At 45.0% G+C, this 22,238-nt stretch overlaps 3 protein-coding genes across 4 annotated transcripts in view; 1 reads left to right on the plus strand and 2 right to left on the minus strand.

Annotated features, from left to right (window-relative positions):
• The window catches only part of ndst1b (N-deacetylase/N-sulfotransferase (heparan glucosaminyl) 1b), a 79,701-nt gene extending 75,351 nt beyond the window's left edge, over positions 1-4,350 (minus strand). For both annotated transcript variants that reach the window (XM_083652433.1, XM_083652432.1), the window contains exon 1: positions 4,246-4,350. The gene's annotated coding sequence lies outside the window, so the exon portion shown is untranslated. The remainder of the gene's footprint in view (positions 1-4,245) is intronic.
• Positions 4,351-6,622: 2,272 nt separating this feature from the next.
• Positions 6,623-15,182, plus strand: rbm22 (RNA binding motif protein 22). Its single transcript, XM_083651480.1, has 12 exons — positions 6,623-6,677; positions 7,962-8,015; positions 8,132-8,161; positions 8,289-8,421; positions 8,538-8,638; positions 9,469-9,641; positions 10,946-11,146; positions 11,307-11,471; positions 12,490-12,578; positions 13,236-13,364; positions 13,531-14,889; positions 14,926-15,182. The coding sequence occupies exons 1-11, from the start codon at positions 6,624-6,626 to the stop codon at positions 13,683-13,685; spliced, it is 1,284 nt and encodes a 427-aa protein (XP_083507606.1). The 5' UTR covers position 6,623; the 3' UTR covers positions 13,686-14,889; positions 14,926-15,182.
• Positions 15,183-15,290: 108 nt separating this feature from the next.
• LOC310789801 (myozenin-2) lies at positions 15,291-21,425 on the minus strand. Its single transcript, XM_083651481.1, has 6 exons — positions 21,335-21,425; positions 20,758-20,851; positions 18,029-18,207; positions 17,484-17,625; positions 16,626-16,809; positions 15,291-15,492 (listed from the first exon to the last, which is right to left on the minus strand). Exons 2-6 carry the CDS (start codon positions 20,843-20,845, stop codon positions 15,306-15,308), a joined length of 780 nt encoding a protein of 259 aa, XP_083507607.1. The 5' UTR covers positions 20,846-20,851; positions 21,335-21,425; the 3' UTR covers positions 15,291-15,305.
• Between the last annotated feature and the right edge of the window lie 813 nt (positions 21,426-22,238).

The following is a 22,238-nucleotide window of genomic DNA, read 5'->3' on the forward strand; positions in this document are numbered from 1 at the left end:
CTTTCCGTCAAGCTAAATTCCACGAGAGGCCTACTTAAATCACATCGCTCGATCGCCCCTGTGTGACATGTGCTCACATTCTGATGTCCCGTCCTGAGTGACAATAGAAGGACGCTTTAGAGTTTCCGGGCTGCGACGACTTCACGCAGCCTTCACAACAGCAAAGGAGGTTGAAAAAGTACTCCGGGTACATGACTTTGGATGGGGTAGCAGGGCCGGTAGCAGGTAACACTGGAGAAAAAGAGGACATTCCAGCTACAGTCGCAGTACCAAACATAAAAGATGTATTATATTGGCTTTATTAATAAATCCTTGTTCTCGGTAACGCAACACCAAACAAGGTCCAAGCCCGAGGGTAAACAACAGCACAATGAATGAACCCACCCCGTTTCCCCGTTACCCTGATGACGAGGGGGGGTGCTCGAGCAACAAGCTGAAATTACAATTACAAGCAGAAACACTGTGGCTCCTAAATATCATGTACTTGTCCCGTTTCACCTCTCAGCATCAACACTGGTACAAGTCTCTCTCAGCATCACTGGTACAAGTCCCTCTCAGCATCAACACTGGTACAAGTCCCTCTCAGCATCAACACTGGTACAAGTCCCTCTCAGCATCTCAACACTGGTACAAGTCCCTCTCAGCATCTCAACACTGGTACAAGTCCCTCTCAGCATCTCAACACTGGTACAAGTCCCTCTCAGCATCAGAGAGTGGCAGCAGGATTCCAGGCCCACAGTATTGAGTGTCTCTGAGTCACCACAGTATTGAGTGTCTCTGAGTCACCACAGTATTGAGTGTCTCTGAGTCACTGGCCTGCGTAATTCAGTGGAGGGAATTATGACAGTGGAAAATCATTTCCCTGGGCTGAGGATAGGGAGGCCATGGCTAATCGCTCAGTAATCTGATCCGCCCTGCATACTGTAGCGTTCAGCCGCGCCGCGGCTAACTCAGCCAGCCAGTCACACATGTGGACACCCCCAGTGACTGCCAACTATCTGATGGAGGCTAGCACTATTCAAAACAACCCCCCGGGATTACAGATCGCTATCGGATCATTTGCTAATACTCGGTTGTGCTGCGTGCCGTTTGAAAATGTATTTACTCTGCCGCCGCTCTCACAGTACCAATATCACTCGGTCACCATATCACGGCCTGAGCCAGAAATGCTACAGCTACGTTCCAGGCACAACGAGGCACTTAACGACAGAAACAACCTGCTCTCAAATACACATTTTGATTGGCTAAAATAGTAACAATCTGTCTGTTTTTTCCTCTTCATTCTGACATAATAAATTGAAAGCTAGGGTTAATGAAGAACATTCGAGTTTGTTTGTCCAATATAGCGGCGCTATTTTGGACACAGTTTCCATTATAGATTGCTAGTGTAGCCAGTGGTGTTGTAGTAGTGTATGAATAAGAACCATAGGGAGCAGTATTGTCGCACAAAGCCGTGCTTATACCCAGCAGAGAGGGTAGGGAGGGGGGGGGGGGGGGAGGCTGGTGTTTTGGAAAGATGCCTGGCTTCAGCCCCACTCTAAAGAGAGGTCTGCCCCCCACACACTGAGTGTGGCTCCGAGGGGTACTGACATGGAAAAGTACAAGCGCTGGCATGTTGTCGGGCACTACACTTCCCATCAGCCTACAGTTACCTTGCATAACATAGCATTGTGACGGGGTACCTTAGTGCTGCACAATCAGATTCATCAAAACACCACGTAATGTATGTTGGGGTGGTGTAACTGTCAATGCACTGGTAGCAATAAGAAGAACAACTCAAGTTATAATGACTGACAGCAAACAACAATATCATAGACCTCAATCTAAATGATGAATTGTCTGTGCTACTGATAAACGGCCAAACGCTGATCGGTGACACAAGCTGTCAGACAGGCCTATATCATCAACCTCTATATGTTGCGGCTATGTAACCTAGTCAGGACATTCCAGAGGCATCATGTCTACGTGAGGAGATGTGTAGATACAGTATCTGATCAAATGGCTGCTCTGAGCCTTCATCAACTCAAAGCAGTTGATCACAGCATCATGTTCTGCAGCCTGCGGGGGGGTTAGATGGAGGGTTAGAACAACCTGACAAACAGTCAGATGGAGGGTTAGAACAACCTGACAAACAGTCAGATGGAGGGTTAGAACAACCTGACAAACAGTCAGATATGAGGGTTAGAACAACCTGACAAACAGTCAGATGGAGGGTTAGAACAACCTGACAAACAGTCAGATATGAGGGTTAGAACAACCTGACAAACAGTCAGATGGAGGGTTAGAACAACCTGACAAACAGTCAGATGGAGGGTTAGAACAACCTGACAAACAGTCAGATATGAGGGTTAGAACAACCTGACAAACAGTCAGATATGAGGGTTAGAACAACCTGACAAACAGTCAGATGGAGGGTTAGAACAACCTGACAAACAGTCAGATATGAGGGTTAGAACAACCTGACAAACAGTCAGATGGGGGGTTAGAACAACCTGACAAACAGTCAGATATGAGGGTTAGAACAACCTGACAAACAGTTGGCACGGATCAACACAACGCAGGGCAACATTCAACTTTCCACAAGTTTGATAGAGAAAAACAACAGCAATCGCACACTTTTCTTCATATCTAATCTGCAAATGGAATAAGTCCTGGTTTGCCCCACCCCCCCACCCAAAAAGATGCACGGGACATGTGATGGAACAACACATGGCTTCTTGGGGACAACAAAACTGTGAAGCAATGGTCAAATCACTTTCTCATGAATCACGGTACATAAAACAAGGAGCGCAGCGCTCTTTAGTTGCACGAATGTTTTGTGCAGCTGAGGCTGAAAATGCAGGGAAAGTCCTCCGGGCCACTTTGCCAAACACATTGAGTGAGTCATTCTCTTTTAGTCATCTCTCTTACTCATATATGTGCACGCACGCACGTGTCGTGCACAAACCCCGGGGATATAGATTTTGGGCAGGTCTGGACTGCCCCTTTTCCTACCCAGGGTAGTCAAATGTTTATAGTATTTAATAGATGCAGCTATCTTGGTGGAGGAGGACACACAGCAGCACACACAGCATCAGACAGACTGATACAGTGAAGACGTGATGGAGCACATTCAAACACTGCATCATTATGCAACAGCCACCGAGACGTGCATCAACAACAAATTAAAAACTATTCCAGCTGAATGGATGCATTGTGCTTTTCTTTTGAAGTCTGTGCACCCAAACTGCCCTACTTTCTCAAAACCTGATTTGGGGGAATGGTACACTACTACGCCACACAGTCGGCGTTACAAATCTTTTTCAACAATAGGGTTTTTATGGTTGCGAGCAGCTGGTTTTAAAATATCACTGAGTAGGACTATTAAACAATTTGTAGTTTCCTTGTAATAACTAGTCTACAGCTGATATCTGTATGATGTAGCTACTAGACACACAATGGTTTGTTGTGTAACTATCAAAACACAGGCAGTGCCCGGTCTATTGTGCTAATAATTAACGTTGAGCAGCAAACTTCCCCCAAATCATTTGGACTCATTGAGTTCAACAACCCTTGAATTCCCCTAGTGATGATTTTCCACCACTGTCATGTGAAACCTTATTAGATTAGACAGGCTTTAATGATAGTGTGCAGACTGCACACACAATCTCCCTGCATTTTCCTGTCCGTTGTAAATGGAACAAATCACTTCACGAATGGTATCTTCGACCATAGCGGTTGTTGGTACTAAATTGCTACAACGTTGCCAAATTGTTAAAGCTAACTTGGCACGAGCCTTCGATAAAGCCCCATTATTCGCAGCTGTTACAAAGTTGCAAAAACAAGTTACTTGGCTCTCTCTCTCGTAGCTACTGGGCTGCATGACGGGATTTGGCGAGATAAAGGAATTCCGACATTAAATCACAGACCAGCACGGACAGACCCAACGTTACCCAGAGAGCCCCACAACAACTTCGACAGGAGCCGCCGTTTCAACAATAGCCTTTGCCTGCTGCCAGCGAGCAGAGAGCCGCACGGAGACTCCACTCTACCCCGGGGCTTGTGTTTCCAGCCAGGGGAGAGCCAGGCCGAAAAAACTGGCCGCATTCTCCGTCTGCGCCAGACAGCGTTTCACTAGCCCCGGCCTGGGAGGGAGGGAGGGAGGCAGGGAAGGAGGGAGACCGAGCGGGGCTTTCGGTCGTCCAGAAAGACCCAGATAGCAGCGTGCGCTAAACACCACGATGTTACTTGCATCGATGCACTCACCTTTTCCGAGTCTAGGTGGAATTGGGAGAACGGAGGCCGGCTGAAATGAACGCGGGATCCAAGCACGCTGCGCGCGTGTCGTCGTCTTGCTTTTCCATCGGCCCCGATGTGGAAGCGGCACAGCGGACTCGTCTGGGAGAAATCTGATGCCCCTCTCTTTCTGCAGCTCTGTGTGCTGCTCCGCATGCAGTGGCCCATAACTGTCGATAGGGGGCACCAGCGCAACGCCTTTGTCTCTGATATGATGCGCATAAATTAATGCTAAAACAACTCAAAGATCACTAGAACATTCCTATGATATATCCCTAGGGATTTATCTTTATATGTGGTCTTCAATATACTTGTCACTTGTTGGTTTAGAACTTGTCTTCGGTATTTTTGGAGGACTCACTTTTGCTGTGACATTTGTAAACCATTGATTGCTCTGAAATGTATTGGATGTGGATACTGTAACTCTTGTGATAAGGGAAGGTTGATAAGAGCTCAGATGCAGATAATAGACGTGACTAAGACAAGATGTTGTGTTTATTTGTGTAATAAGCTTTGCATCAGACGAGTAGAAACAATAGTGGACATTCAAGTTCAAATTATTTTCCCTATATCACTTAAATATTATTATACTATTTCTATATGGAGTTATTGCATGCCTTTGGTAGCCTACAAGATAATGAGTTGTAGCCTAGTTTTTTCTTATAACGTATTACCACTATAATCCTACAATATTTCTCTAGAGCCATATAGTTTTGCTCTGATATTTGTATAGCAGGCCTATCCTTCTACTATACAGTTACTACTAGAATACTATCATTTTACTCAATTTTGTTCCATTAGGGTTTGGGTAGGCAATAGAATGTTTCCAATATTTATGGTGCTAATCATTGTTGTAAAGGCTGAAATACAAACACCTGCAACCTGGAACCACAAAGAAACTGATAGCATAATTAAATCACCCCACCCCCCAAAAAACATTATGGGATGCATGTAAACACAGCTGGACTTGACCAATTACAGGTTCAGGGTGGAATGGGTTGAATCCTACAAAGAAATATTAATCAAACACGTGATAATAAATCACATGCTGGGTTTTTAAGAGGCATCAGTGTCCTGCTGTCTCTCACAGTCCATAACTAGGAACCGTGGGCCAGGAACAGATGTCACCAACTCACCACTGTTAGAATAAAAACAAACAGGCTAAAAATGTGGAGCAGCTGTCATGAAAGGGGAAGTGCACCTACACCTCCTCTGACCATGTGACACATGAGGTTGGTGGTTTTGATTATGGAAGGACTAAACCCAAGACAAAGCCGTCCTTCAAAACAGCTTTGGCCGTCTCATCCAGATCACATGACAGGGGAGACAGGGTCACACGACTCATTAAAGACATAGGAGTCAACGCACAGAGAATTGACTTTGGTGTCCCATGTAAAGCAGACAGTCTCTGTGACCTGCAAGTTGGGGGGGGGGGGGGGTCTAATAGTCTTCTTCTCCTCATTGCACTATTGCCACAGCAGCAAAATGATCAATAAGCAATGTCACCTGCTAGCACAGTGCAACATATCATTACCTTGAAGTCATCTGAATTAGACTCTTGACTCAATCGAAGTCCCCTCCAGAATGACAATACTATTTAGACCTTCCTGTTTGACCTCCTCAATGGCAGGTAGACCAGAGTATAATCAACATGACAGCGCGTTAGGCTTGTATCTAACTCAATCTCTTCACAGAAGGTAAATAAACAGAAGGTAAATAAACGTACAGCTCCATTAGTGCTGATCTGTCATCTCAAACATCCGTCACCGCACTTATTGGAGTTTTTTTCACTCAGCAAAGACATCCTGACCTGAGCGGGAACAGGTGGATGGCTAAACTCTAATGGACTACTAGGCCCACAGAATTGGCTTACACAAGCCCCCCCCCCCTCTCTCTCTCTCTCTCTCTCTCTCTCTCTCTCTCACTCACACACACACACAGACACACACACACACACACACACACACACACACACACACACACACACACACACACACACACACACACACACACACACACACACACACACAGGACGGGACAGACAATTTATTTTCTCCCTTTCCATCTATTTGCTCTGATGTTTCTTTATTTTCCAAGGTAGTCTATTATTATGCAAACATAGCCAGGCAAAGCAATACATACCACTATGCTGCAGTTGCTATAGTCACTTCATAATACAGCTTAGGCTATTTCAGTCATTTTACCTGTCATTTTCCTAATTAAGCCAAGTGTTTCAAAAAATAGATATAATTTCTTGAAATAGGGCGACACCCCAAGGTGAAACGTGGCTGGTTCACGCGTTGCATTATGGGTTGACGCTGTTGTTTGGCCCGCACTCTGCCGGCAAAATGGCGACGTCCCTAGGAGCTAACACGTACAACAGACAGAACTGGGAAGATGCGGTAGGTTTTAATGAACATCAGAGTTATTTCATATGGCAGTGTGGGACGACTAACACCTGGCGATTTCAGTTACACGCCACAGAGATCGATATCGTTAGAAAATATGACCCAGCAAGCAGCTGATCGATTTGCTTTGTACCTAGCTAATGTGACGTTAGCAGGCATGCTAACGTTGAGGAAGCGTGGTTGCTAACGTTACTTTTACAATTTCTACATCATTTATCCACTTAACGTTAGCTATCTAACACTCACGCTTATTTTGGTCTCAATCAAACTGGGCGATAATATAGTTGCTTGTGTTTCCAACAAACTATCCTAGCTAACCCAACCGGCGTTTGTTTGACCTAAGCTAACGTTAGCACTAACGCTAGCCAAGTAGCCTTTTTCGTTAACGTAGCGTACAGCTCCTGATTAATGAAAGCTACCTTTACTCACATCGTCTTGCGACAAGCTGGTAGTAGCTTGCCTTGTACCACGTTTACTATCGAAAATTGCATATCAAATGTAATGTTTGCTATGAATGCTTTTGGTTAGCATTCATAGCAAACGAATAAGCCCGCTTGCCAGATAGGTCACACCTTAAATATAACATTTACGGTAGGTTCCTCTGTATAAGTGCCCGAGTGTCATTCTCTGCATTGTAACAGCTGGTTGAGCAGCTCCCAGCTCTGCACACAGTCAACAGTTTATTACCTCCGCTGTGGCTGCCTCAAACACGTCAAAGCGCGTTAAAGTTAAGGTATCTGTATGTTGGCCATGTGTTTTTTTATTCTCCATGAAATATCTGAACAGCAAGCATCCGCACTTTGGGCGGCTATGACTCCACTAGTCTAGCATAAAAAGGCAATGAATTAAGTTATTCTCTTGAGGCACGAAACAAGAGGGTCGTTGGTCAATGTTGGCTTTATAGATACTTGAGAGTAAACTTTGCAACCCTAGACAGGCTATGCAGTCTAAGTTTGTGTCGTGAGAGCTGCTTATATTTAGTTTGCTGTGTAATCGTCATGAGGTAGGTGGAATGGAAGAAGGCAAGGTCTCTTTCAGCAACTAACACTTGGAATGAAACTGCATCCTCCAAACAGATGGCAAAGTTAGACTAGTAAGCCTCATAGCACTGCCTGTATTTCACACCTGTATTTCATTTTGGCCAGGGCGCCAACAATAACATATGTAGGCTAGGAGGAGCATGGCTTCAGAGAAGTCACAGCACAGGCAGAGAATTATTGATCGGGTGTTTTTTTTTTTTTTTTTTTACCAATATAAGCTTTTTCTCTTTCCTCACAGGACTTCCCAATTTTGTGTCAGACATGTTTGGGAGAAAACCCTTACATCCGTATGGTGAGTAAGCATTAACTTCACTTAAATTCATATCTAAATTCAGCACATATTATCCTTTTGGTATGACACACAGCTGGATGTGTGGGTTTAACATGTGTTCATGCTTTCTGTCACAGACCAAGGAGAAGTATGGAAAAGAATGCAAGGTATGTTTTGCTTTAATACTTAACTTACTGCACATATCGTAGCTTTGCCTGAACACACCAGGGCAATGAAGGCATGTGACAGAAGTAAGGATATTGATCTGTAATTCTTGGGTTCTTGTTCCGTTAGATCTGTGCCCGGCCCTTCACTGTATTCCGCTGGTGTCCAGGGACACGCATGCGTTTCAAGAAGACGGAAGTCTGTCAGACGTGCAGTAAGATGAAGAATGTTTGTCAAACATGCCTACTTGACCTGGAGTATGGTGAGTTTTTCTGACCGTTACATCACTCTCTCTCTTCTTCATCTGTCTCTACATGTCTTCTGGCCCATTGTAACAGATAGATGAGTTGAACCCCTCGTCATCCTTGTGCTTGACAGGTTTGCCGATCCAGGTCCGAGACACCGGACTGGCTATCAAAGATGATGTTCCGAAGTCGGACGTAAACAAAGAGTACTACACACAGAACATGGAGAGAGAGGTATGTTTGCACGTTCTGTCAACACGTACTGCTGTCTTTTTTATATACACCCACTGACCACAACAGATTTATGCGAGGCAGACTTTTAATTACATTACTTGGTGTAGACTACATCAGAGATATATTTCAGAAAGCAATTCTCCACTCCATGAAAAATCCTTCAGCACATTATTCAAGCGATAGGGATCGAAACAGGTTAGAAAATGTGGGGTGGCAGTGTGCCTGTTTGCACATCGCCCCAAAATTCGGCTGCCAAATAGTGGTCACAGTAACGTTAAATGCTGGAAATAGCAAATTTACAAATGGCATTCAAGGCATATCTGTCCCGTTTTCAATTGATTTCACCCCACAAAAGATATCTCTCGAATATCCTAATGCAGCATTATCATCTTCTTGTTGTATTTTCATGATTCAAACAAGCAGGACCGGGAGGAAAATAAATCATTCAGCTTTTAATTGTTTACTCACCAATTTGGCTCTCTTCCAAATAATCAAGCTACATAACTACATCCATTCATGAAATTAAATAGCACAGGAACATTAATGGTTTGTAAAAGTGCCATTTAACAATATAACAGAAGTACTCCCAGCATCACCAACATGTGCTGCTCTGCGAGCGACACAAGGCAATAGTACTAGAGGCTTGAGTGGTTAAGATTCGTTTGCGCTGGGGCGCGATCGATCACAACAATTGTGTTCATACATACATACACCCCATCTGAGTAACGTCTGGATCTCTTCAGGAGTTCACTGCATGTGTGAAAAGGGCTTCCTTGGTATTCCCAGCGCTCATCGATTCCTCATACCAACCTTCTCCCCTGTGTCCTCAGATAGGCAACACTGATGGGACCCGGCCGGTGGGCCTGCTGGGTAAGGCCCCTAGCTCTAGTGACATGTTGCTGAAACTGGCCCGAACCACGCCATACTACAAGAGGAACCGGCCACACATCTGCTCCTTCTGGGTGAAGGGAGAGTGTAAGAGAGGCGAGGAGTGCCCCTACAGGTGAGTGTGGCACATCACATAATATAAGAGCTGACCGTTGCAGTGTCTCAGGGGTCAGACTTGGTGGTGCTGTGGTGCCAGTAATGTACATACAGTCTGGACCTACTGGCTGTCCTGTCAATAGCAAGATTTTCATTTATCTGTGGCTTTACATTTCCTTCCCCAGTAACCACTACCATACATAGACCAGTGGTAGTCAACCTTTACCCTACTCAAGAACCACACTGACCCAAAAAAACCTTTGCAAGAGCCACAAACGCAGTATATAAATGGGAGCTGGGGCTCTGTGTGTTTGTTTGTTTCTCTGTCCCACTGTGATTGTCTCACTGTGATGTCATAAATCCCACTGTGACATCATCCATGATGTCATAAATCCCGCTGTGACATCATCAGTGATGTCATAAATCCCAGTGATGTCATAAATCCCCCTGGGACATCATCAGTGATGTCATAAATCCCACTGATGACATCATCAGTGATCTCATAAATCTGACATCATCAGTGATGCTGGTCTCATTGGCCACACAGCAGCGCGTAGCGTGCGAGATCCCTAGTCCCCAAAAAATCCCTTTCCTCCAATTATTTATTCTTAGGGGACATTCACACCAAAAGCGTTTTTTCAGTCAGAACGCTATGAAAATCATGTTGAGAGCGCTTCCATTGTGCACAAAACACAGCGCACAGAGCGTTTTTTTGCGCTCCGTTTGTTTTCCCCTGTAGTTGCGTGCAGTACAGATCAGAACACAACGACCACAAGGACGGTAGCCAGCTGGTTTTGTCTGTTTGATGTTGTTCACTGTCAACATGAAAGCCAGATTATTGCCAATTCTGGCAGCAGCGGACGTTCAAAATCCCTCGGGAGGAGAAAAGGTAGGAGTGAAAAAGACGATCAGGGCGCTTTTCCTCTAATGTTCAACTTTTTTTCAGCTTTAAAATGCCCACAGCGCTCCTCCAAAAAGCAGCTGAAACGCCAGGTGCGTTCATTAAAAGAGGAGCACGTCTAGTGCGTCCTTACATAGAGAATGAATTGCAGAAAGACCCTGGCAGCTCCAAAAACGCTTTTGGGTTTGGATGTCCCCTTAGATGTTTATTTATTTATTTTAAGTAGGACTTAAAAGAACCACAACTACCCATAAAGGAGCCACATGTGGCTCTAGAGCCTCGGGTTGAGTATCACTGCCATAGACCGAACTAAAACCGGTCCTATTTTCTTATTGCTTGATTTGACAGTAAATCCCCCTGATGTGTTGACATTTTTGTATGATGAACATCATTTTCTCATTCCGGTTCTCTTTGTCACACAGGCACGAGAAGCCCACAGATCCAGATGACCCCCTGGCTGACCAGAACATAAAGGACCGTTACTACGGTATCAACGACCCAGTAGCTGACAAGCTGCTGAAGCGGGCCTCAACCATGCCTCGCCTGGACCCACCAGATGACAAGACCATCACCACCCTCTACATCGGGGGTCTGGGAGATACCGTCACAGATGCAGATCTCAAGTAGGGATTTATATTTCATCACAAGATCTGTTACAACTTCCTTTGGTCATGTCTATGAGCTTTTACTCTTATTTTCTAACAATCATCGCGTTTAATTCTCACAAACAATATTGTTTCAAGGTGTTGGGATTTGGATTCTATAGTATCTGTATTGTTGCAGGAATCATTTCTACCAGTTTGGGGAGATTCGCACCATCACCATAGTGCAGAGGCAGCAGTGTGCCTTCATCCAGTTTGCCACACGGCCGGCAGCAGAGATGGCTGCTGAGAAGTCCTTCAACAAGCTCATCATTAACGGACGGAGGCTCACCGTCAAGTGGGGCAGGTGAGTGACTGATCTGGCCTGTTAAGAACGAGCACCAAACTCCTGGGTTCGATTCCCACCTGGGACGCTGTGAACGCTGAAGGAATCCGTGCCTGTCCGCATGTCCTCGAGTGCCCACCGCCCGGGTGGGGTCGTCAAAAAAGGGCCTTTCTGTGTGGAGTTTGCATGTTCTCCCCGTGCCTCCCGGGGGTTTCTTTCATATAGGAACCCCTTCACCAAAACATGCAATGTCCTGGTTGCTAATGTGGTTCCTCCTCTGGTCGGTAAGGGCGCCTGTTCGGAGGGAGGGGAACTGGTTGGAATAGCGTGAACCTCCCACGTGCTACTGTATGTCCTACCGGTGAAGCTTCCCCTGTCAGGTGAAAAGAAGCGGCTGGCAAACTGCCCATGTCTCGGAGGAAGCATGGAGCCAGTTTCGGCTCTCCCCAGATCGGCAGAGGGTGGAGCAGCAACCAGGATAAATAAATTAGATTAGCACTAATGGGGGATAAAAATGGGGGTGCTTCTGTTCAGACCGAGCATCAGGGTGTCTGCTTCTGTTCAGAACGAGCATCAGGGTGTCTGCTTCTGTTCAGAACGAGCATCAGGGTGTCTGCTTCTGTTCAGAACGAGCATCAGGGTGTCTGCTTCTGTTCAGAACGAGCATCAGGGTGTCTGCTTCTGTTCAGAACGAGCATCAGGGTGTCTGCTTCTGTTCAGAACGAGCATCAGGGTGTCTGCTTCTGTTCAGAACGAGCATCAGGGTGTCTGCTTCTGTTCAGAACGAGCATCAGGGTGTCTGCTTCTGTTCAGAACGAGCATCAGGGTGTCTGCTTCTGTTCAGAACGAGCATCAGGGTGTCTGCTTCTGTTCAGAACGAGCATCAGGGTGTCTGCTTCTGTTCAGAACGAGCATCAGGGTGTCTGCTTCTGTTCAGAACGAGCATCAGGGTGTCTGCTTCCGACGTGAGTTGTGAAAGCCTTGTGTCTCATTTACTGATGTCATTAATGTGTGACTCTAACATGCTGTGTCTGTCTAGGTCTCAGGCAGCCAGAGGGAAGGAGGCCATCAAGGATGGGGTCAGTGAGATGGGCACCAGACTGGACCCTGTGCCTGGGCTGCCTGGAGGTGAGTCTGCCAAACCAGCTGGAGTTGAGACTGTGTGCATGTTGGAGTTGTGACATTGGTTTAATCACTTGTTAAAATAGTACTTGATGTTGACATGCTGTCTTTCTCTCTCAATAACATTAAGGCCACATTTAGACGATAACGGCCTCTGCATAAAAACGACAAACTGTCGTTGCGTTCTGGCCTTTGATTCCGTGTTTATACACAGCGTTTTTGACAATGATTTGCGTGCAGACTGTAGCCGCAAATGTCAGCACCAGCTCCAATTAGCGTAAAGGGAGCCGGAATAAAACGGAAACTTCTGGTTAGAACCTTCACAATAATGGCAATTAAATAAAGTAATAATAGCCTTATTGATAGTCAATGTTAACCCGTAGTGAGTCGACGTGTATGTTTTTTATTTACTCAGTAATAAATTATTGCTTTTATTTTGAAGGTAAAAATGCCTAGCTTCCTGTATTGTCTATTTCTAGTGGGATAGATACAGCTAGATTACATCCATTGCAACCTCATTGGTAGAATATTTCAAAGGTCTTTGAAAAGAGAAATGGCCAATTGTGATTGACCATTGAAAGGTTGGAAAGTAATGAAATTAGAATAATTCTTGTAATCTTTACCTTTGTACATAGTCTAACTCTGTTCACATTTGTGCTATAGCTCTACCTCCACCACCAGCTCTAGATGAAGAGGCTCCTGCAAACTACTTCAACCTGGACCCTGGTACTTCCCCTGTTGTCATGAACATTGCTCTGCCTCCGCCCCCCGGCATCAACCCACCCCCTCCAGGTACAATCTTAAACCTTAGTTTCCATAGATTCAGCTTTCTAATGAAATCTTTGAATTGAATTTGAACATTTATCATGTAGTTAGACATATATGTGATTTAAAAACATTGAGAATAAGAAGCAACCAGATGCTACAACAATCTCTCCCTGTTCTTCTGCTCCTCCAGGCTTTGGTCCTCCGATGTTCCACCACATGGGTCCCATGATCCCTCCGATGCCTCCTCCCATGAGCATGAGGCCCCCGGGTCACATCCACTACCCGTCCCAGGACCCCCAGCGCATGGGGGCCCACGCTGCACATGGCGCGCGCCACAGCGAGTAGCAGCTAAGGGCTGAAATTATACAGAGGCAAAGTGACCGCCTACTTCCTGCTTCATCAGCACTGTACCAGAGATTTTCATCTGCCATTTATTTTCCCATAGACATTTCGTAAAATGCTTATAAAAATAGTTGTACTTGTTCAAACCAAACGCTTCAGATCTATTTAGAAACAAGAGAGACCGCATAACATTTCACTCTGACCAAATAAAAAAATGGGGATTTAAAGAAAATATTTTTTCGATGTAGTTTTTTTTCTTCAGTTTTGGTCCGGGTGAAATGTTCTATGGTCTCTCCCGATTCTAAATATAGCTGAACTGTTTGGTTTGACAAAGTCAAACTCTTTTTATAGGCATTTTACGGAATGTCTACGGGGAAATAAATTGCGGAAGAAAATCTCTGGTACAGTGCTGAAGCAGGAAGTGACGTTCACTTTGCCTCTCTATTATACTGTGATTAGGCGTCATTCCTGTGCTTTGCTTCCCCATGTGAAACCTAGTGAGGAGCCTTCACTTCAGTTCCTCTGGCTGGGACTGAAATGTACACATGACTTCTGCTAGAAAGAAAGAACTGCATAGAAAAGAGGAGATCCTATCTGATTGGTTATGCAGTGCTCTGAGTGGATCTGATTGGTTATGCAGTGCTCTGAATGGACTCAACCAGCACCAGCTGTGTGTCTGGAAAGGCCACTACCAGGATCTTACAGGATGACCTTACAAGAAGACCTAACTACTCGGTTCAATCGCTCGACAAGAACTAGAACAGCTTCTTGGCAGTTGGACTTGAACAACTTTAAATATCAAAACATTATACTACCCAATGTGATCAGGACCAGGTATTCACGTTGGATCCCTCTGGTTTGAAAGGCTCCTGTGGTTGGTGCTGCTGTATGTTCTGTATGGCAGCAGTGGATAGTCAAGAGTCATCATGCAAAGAAACCAAATGGAGATGATCTCTGAGAAGCATTTTTTTTTTAGACATGTTCACTTTCAGTTGCATTGACTTTTTATTTGATTTGATATAATCGTAATATTCCACAACATGACTTAGTTTATTGTAAGGTTTTCTTTAAATGTTGTATTAATTTGTGTCATTAAAACAATGTCATCTTGTCATTATCTCAGTGCACATTCATAAATATCCATATGTTTACAATTGTGTAAAAACATGTAGTTAGTGCAGAGCCACAGTGTGAGGATGGCTAAGTAGTTAGTGCAGAGCCACAGTGTGAGGATGGCTAAGAGAGAGGAAGGGAGGAAGGAGTGCTGTTGCAGTAGTGAGAGTGATGATAAGGCAGCAGGTGAACGAGGGATAAGACTGATCATCTGTCCTAAGAAGTGGCCCGGGGTGGCCTGGCCCCGGACAGCATTGGTACATTGGTAATTAACTGTTGATTGATTCAGATGTCCTCAGTTGGCCTCCGCTGGGTTTCCAGTAGCAAACCATTATATCATGGAACAAGTCTTTTTTTCCCTACAGCGCCAACTGACTAACTGACTAACAGAGGCAGCGTCTTTGGAGGAGTGGACGAGCAAGCATACAGTAGGTCAATGCCTCAGACAGTCTTTAGCCTTCCAAAGCTCACAGGAGGTTGAGGGGTCATAGGTCAGCTGTAGGCCTTCACTCACAGTTCATTAGATTCAGGGCAGTAGCCAATAATACCCCATCCCTTCGGTGCTCTGTTGAAGTCGGGCCGTCGAGACATGCGCTCCAGGTTAACGCTGGGCAGATTCTGGGGTTGCAATGAATCAAAGCTGATCATCTGAGTCACCCTCTTGCTGGCCATGGGACCCCCAAATGGCACGGCAGATCTGAAAGAGAAGAGACCTTATTTTTTACTCTGTTTTACTTGGATCTGACTGTTGGGGTATAGCTGAAAGGGGAAAGGATATGTCGTGGCTCGTGGAACATTACCCTGTGTATCATATATCTCACACTCGTTTCTAAAAAGGGGGGAAGCTTTTAGATGATACACGATATCCAATGCATTGCAAAGTCTCGTAATCACTGACTAATCTTAAACCCGTCGATAGCAGAAACCCACCAGGGGATTCAGGGTGACTCAATCTGGGTGTGTGGGCTAAGAGGTTAAGAGTGCGTGGTGAACACAACCTCGTCTATTTGGCATATGCTGTCGTCTGCATATGTATTATATATAACATATATACAGTTAACAGTCTGCCCTGCCATCAAGGCAGACTGTTGACTGTTAACTGACCATCAGTTGAGCCCAGACTTAATTGAGGCGTTATAATTGGCTAATGATGATAATCTTCCGCGGGTAAGTTGATCCACAGGGGGGTACAGTTACTGTACTACAGTTACTGACTAGCTGGTACAAACGGAGTGATTGACACTGACCTAATTAAGTTCTGTCCGAGTCTCTCTTTCACACAGACACACACACTCTCTGTTTCTCCGCCTGCCCAAAGTTTAACCTTTGTTCTGCACAGGGCCTCAGGGTTGGTATGATGCAATCCCCTGTGTGCCACGGGAAAAGTGATTCCCCTTCGTGCGCAATCTGTCTTGTGGGGGCTGAAAGGCACGCAGACCCTAGATCATCTTTCTAGAGCCGGGCTTAAAATAGCCACAGTCCAAGGAGGTGCAACAAGCCAGTGGCGGGGTGACTTTTCAAATGCCCTGGAAACATGGATTGGAGCCGAGGGAAATTAATTTAAGAGATGCTTGTGATAAATGACATGGTTTTGGTCATCTGAGGGTCTATTTGAAGGTGGATCAGGCTGTGATAACTGGTGGAGATATCAGTTCTCTTTAACTGATGTAGACCGATGTTATATTCCCCAGGCTTCTTGTGGTCGTTTCTGTTCATCTAAACTTTGTATGAACTGTCTGAACTGAATAGGGAAGGAAGAAACGGATCTGCAAAGGCATATTTGAAGGCTGGGTTTGACCTGTTGAAGCAGCTGTAGTTGGCAGGTTTTACCTGTTGAAGCACCTGTAGTTGGCAGGCTGTAGTCTTTCTGGGGGCTGTGGCAGTTGGGCACTGAGGGAAGTGAAGAGCTCTTCGTTGTCGGCCAGAGCTTCCGTCCAGGGGGAACAGTAGGATTTGGGGATCACTGTTGCATTGAATCTCTCGTGAGGAATCTGCTTCAGAGGGCCAGAATACCCTGGCAGGAAAACAAGATGACATGGTCTTCTAATCTACGGGTTAAGAAAATCTGACAAGCCTTGTTTTTTTTAACCCTTTAAAACTAAATTGGATAACCTCAAAAATGTGATACCATCAAGCTAAAAACAAGGCAACACCTTTCATAACTGAGCCTAAAGCACACAGGACTCATATGCACAGTTCTCATGTCACTCTTGGCAGCAATAGCTGCTCTAGTAATGAGATGTCAGTGTGAATCCACAGAGTCTAACTGTCAGGACAGGCAGGTAACAGCATTCAACAATGGTAGATAATTGCTTTCTACTTCCAGACAAGTTCAACAATTTTAGAAAATCTTCCTGGGACTGCTAATCATAAAGTCAACTTATTTGACAGGCTTGATAAGGTCAGATGAAACCAGCACATGCAAATGAGATACAATGCCCAAAGCACTGCCCAAACAGCCATGTCCAGGCATTGGCACTGCCCAAGCAGCCATGTCCAGGCATTGGCACTACAAGCAGCCATGTCCAGGCATTGGCACTACAAGCAGCCATGTCCAGGCATTGGCACTACAAGCAGCCATGTCCAGGCATTGGCACTACAAGCAGCCATGTCCAGGCATTGGCACTGCCCAAGCAGTAGTTTTGCGGCAGCCTGTGACAGTCCTTCCCTCTCTGAAGGATAATTTACCTGGAGCGATGACGTCGGGACTGCCCTTCCTTGCTACAGTCTTCTGGAGGTTGATGACCAGGCTGTGCTTACCAATACCCGGGATGGAGAAAAGCTGATTCTCCTTTCCTCTCTGTGGCTGTGGGATGGCCTCTGGATGGACCTGGGGAAGGGAGGGCCAGAGTTTTAGACTCAGCAATAAAGCACAAGAGTATATATGAACAGCTCTTCCTGTGGGTTTCGTGGTGTGGTAATGGATAGTGCTGTCTGTCTGGTGACATTTGGTCAGTGAAGCTGTGCCACGTTCTACTGCTTGTTGTACTCCAAAGAGACGGCTCAGCAGAAGATGAGAAGTGACACTCCAGATCTTCATTGGGTCATCCATCACAGCCCTCTCATAAATCCACTGCCCTAACAAGCCGTTAATATGCATTGCCTACATATCAGGGAGACAGGTTGATGATCTTCAGGGTGTGAGCTGCAGCTAGTTCAGCAGATGTGCAGACTCAGAGTCTATGTGCTGTGTAAGTGTGTGTAAGTGTGTGCGTGCGTGCGTGCGTGCTTGCCTGTTCGTCTGTTACGTTGATGTTGTTGTAAGGGCTGTTTGCCGCGTTCTCCACGGTGAACCTCTCCACCCTCCTCTGCCTCTCCTGGAACATGCGAGAGCCCCGATTAGATGGAAGGTTAAGCTCTTCCATCATCACGTCCTTTGGAACGCTGATCTTCTTCCCCAGGTTGAGACCCTCTGGCACATAAATGGAGGTACCTTCGTAAGCCGTTACACAGAACAAAGGAGCGAGATCTATTTGCTTCTGAGTTGACACACAGCTACACTGATATGGACTGACAGTTTGTTGATGGAGTTCAGATTGTCTGGCTGTGTGGCCTCAGATGACTCGCACCATGCACACAGGGAGTATGAGAGATTGTGACTTTCAGTTATAGATAGAAAGACAATGACAGCAACAAGTTCCAAATGTTTGGAAACATAGGCAAGCTTAACACAGGCTAAGTGTTGGCAGCGTGCAAGCTAACACAGGCTAAGTGTTGGCAGCGTGCAAGCTAACACAGGCTAAGTGTTGGCAGCGTGCAAGCTAACACAGGCTAAGTGTTGGCAGCGTGCAAGCTAACACAGGCTAAGTGTTGGCAGCGTACCACCTCTCTCTAATCTGTTCTGTTGTATTCAGAGAGACGTTTCTTGTTACTGTCAGCGGGGGACAAAAAGCCCATCCTTAGGCATCATCACTTGAGTCAGGTTCTCTATGTATCTCTATGTATCAGGTTCTCGATGTGTCTCTTCGTGTTGTGGCCTGAAATAGCCTCGGAGATTATGTCATGTTTGTTGTGGTGTGGTCCAGGGTTGCATGGGTAACTGGCTGTATAAATAGGCTCTTTGGATCAGCGTTGCCATGGGTCTGGAAAGTGCTTGAAAGGGCTTGAATTTAAAAATTAAGTACCAAAATGTAGTAAATGCCCCCAGTTTTTAGACAGTGGGGGGGCAAAAGTTGCCCCCCAAATATTTTTTTAAATTTCCTACACTGGCCAAGTGGGATACACTTTCTTCCTATGTACATGATCTCTCTCTGCGCTGCGCTGCGTCATTGCTGGTCACCTCGGCCTTGAGAGCACTTAAGAAATGCTGAGGACTGCAAGATCGCTTTGAGTTGATGTTAAAGTGTTATTGATTAATTCCAATGTGTAAGCATGGAAGCACATTTGCATTAGAGAACATAATGAGACTAGTATTATGTGAACATCTCTGAATTATTGGCCCATAATTTTGAAATAATTTCTCCTTGAAAAGTGCTTAAAATCTATCATGACAAAAGAGTGGCGACCCTGTTTGATGAAAAGAGCTCTCATGTAAGAATGGATGGCCTTCTGTCTCGCAGATGTTAAGGGTTAGGACCAGTTACTCTCAAAATGTAATATAATACTTATTACACTACTTTTGCATTACTTTCACCAGACTAGCAGATTACTTTTCTGCTACTGCAGTTATTTAACTGCAGTAGCAGAATGACATCGCCGACCGAGAACCATCCCGGAAAATTATTTCAGCCGTCTTGAAGTCAGTGTAAAATGGTCCAAAATTCTAAATGTTATTCTTTTCCTTTGTTATTGTCATCTATAGTGGTTATTTGCATAAAAACACACAGTTTGATTAGGAAATGATTGTATCTTTTTTAAATATGTGCTTTGATGTAATAAAATCTAACTCAATTTGTAACTTGAGTTACTTGACATATTATTATATTGACGTATAATATTACTGAAATCCTATAAGTAATAAGTTATATTACTGAGTTACTGCTAAAAGTAATATATTACATGTAATATGTTACTTTTTGTAATGAGTTACCCCTAACACTGCGTACCACTAGGGGGATGTGGAGCTACTACAGGGGGTATTTGAGAGAAAGGAGAAAATGGAAAAATGTAAGAATAAATCATGAAAATGAATAAAACGTTCAAATAAATCTGCTCAGGAGGCAACTCTCGCAACTCTTTCACTCCATTTCTTATTTTGTAATGTTATATTCTTCAAAAGGTGGCTTATCATTCATTCATTGCATCATCAGATGCTATAGTTATATTTTGCCGTTTTCTAAGCAAAATGTTGTAGTCGGGTAAATTGGGGTACTTGGATTCAGAAATCAGGGAAAGAGGTTTGATACCTGATGCAGCATTTGTGTGCGAACCGCGTTAACGCGGTTCGCGGTCTTAAAGGGATACACACACAAATGACGGAAAGAATGACACTTGTCCGCACAACTCCATACACGCAAATGCTGCATCAGGTATCAATGGGTTAAGGAGAAGTGTGGGCATCAGCCTGCTTTTAGGAGCTGCCTTTGACGGGCCTGTGTATTCAAAGACGAGCAGACTGGCAGACAGCAGACTGGCAGACAGCAGACTGGCAGACAGCAGTGGAAAACAAACAGAGCAACTGTTGTTGTCCCAAGTGGAATGTCTGGAGAAATTCAACAACATGAACACTCTGGGGATTTGAGTGTACTACAGTCCCATGTGTCCTCCGGCAGCGGTCGAGCACATTAGAAGTTTGGCTCGGTTACATCTGACAGGCCGGGCTGTGATGACAAGCTGTGCCAGTTTGAATATCACTGTAGAGACATGGAGAGGGGACCACGTTGTTGATGTAATATTGTACATTAGTTTACTTCCATGCATTTTACGCACATATACCCTGTGCGTCCGTTCTATGCCCCTATAATGTGGGACAAAAAAAAAAATACTGTATCAATGCATTTGATCTGATCCAGAGTGGTCTTACCTCCCCTCACCTCCATGCACAGAGCTCTAGCCTGCAGCATCCTCTGCTTGGTCAGGTCATCCACCCCTGACTGCATCATCATCATCATCCTTCTCTGATGGACACATCAGTTGTTTTTTATATGAATTATGATGGATTAGTTCAAATGCTGCCTTGATTATTGTACAAGTCTACTGCCATCGAATACAGGATTTATTGCAGCAAATCAGTTTCAGGTTGACACATGCTTGAAGTAAGTTAGGACCTATCGACAGAAATAAAATAAAAAGTTTGTCAGCTTCCCAAAGCATTTTAAACGTTGATATTTAGCTATCACATACTGCGTGCTAACAATCATATTACGACATCTGTTATTGGGTTTTGGCTCTATGGGACAAATCAAACCTTTTGTTTATATTTTGATTAAATCTCTCACTTTAAAATGCTCAAGTGCCACGCCACAGCAAAGCCAGAATTAACTATTAAACCGCATAACTATCCATATAAGGCCCACTGCCTTCCATGCCAACACAGTATAATTTTACCATAGCAACTAGTGCCACAGATTGTACCTAAACAGCCTATACTTCCTCCTTACCTGTGTCCCCTGGATGTCTGGATGTCGGCTGGCGGAGCTGCTAAGGGCGGTGTGGTTTATCCTGGACTGGAGCTGGGATGCTTCCCTGGTGTCCCTCTGACGCACCTCGGCAGAGAGGGGACAGTCTGTATAATATTCATCCCAAGATGACATCACTGGATTATTTTAGCAGGGGTGAGAGGGCGAGGATATGGACGGAGGGAGTGTCTGGGGGGGTAGAAAGTAGGGGTCGACCGATATGCTTTTTTCAGGGCCGATACCGATTTTGATTATCGCTAATCAAAGAGACCGATAACTGATATTTTGGAACCGATATACATTTGCAGTAAAATTGAAAAGCTTGGTGTCAAAATTTAGAATAACACGACCCATTGTTAAAATGCATTTTCTTCAGTTTATCCAACTGCAATATTAATTGAAAATAGTCACACTATTAACATTAAGCAAAGTGGTGTGTGTGTGTGTGTGTGTGTGTGTGTGTGTGTGTGTGTGTGTGTGTGTGTGTGTGTGTGTGTGTGTGTGTGTGTGTGTGTGTGTGTGTGTGTGTGTGTAAAGGGCGGATTAAGCATAAAGATTTACATCTCTGCCCTCCAGGAGCCGTGATAATAAAAATCTGATCCCTGCTCCGTGTGTGTGTAGGTGTGTGTGCGCGTGCGTGTGTGTGTGTGTGTGCCCGTGCGTGTGCATGTGTGTGTGTGTGTGTGTGTGTGTGTGTGCATAATAACAGCTGCTAACTTGGTCCAGACAGTGACACCGAGCCCTCAGAGAGGCCAAACATCCGGCGTCTACACTGCACTCACTTACTCTCACACACGCACGCGCGCGCGCACACACACACACCTATATAGACGTACACATGCACAAACACACACACACACACACACACACACAGACACCTATATAG

This window comes from Poromitra crassiceps (assembly GCF_964638095.1).
Source record: "Poromitra crassiceps genome assembly, chromosome: 15".
NCBI lineage: Eukaryota > Metazoa > Chordata > Actinopteri > Beryciformes > Melamphaidae > Poromitra > Poromitra crassiceps.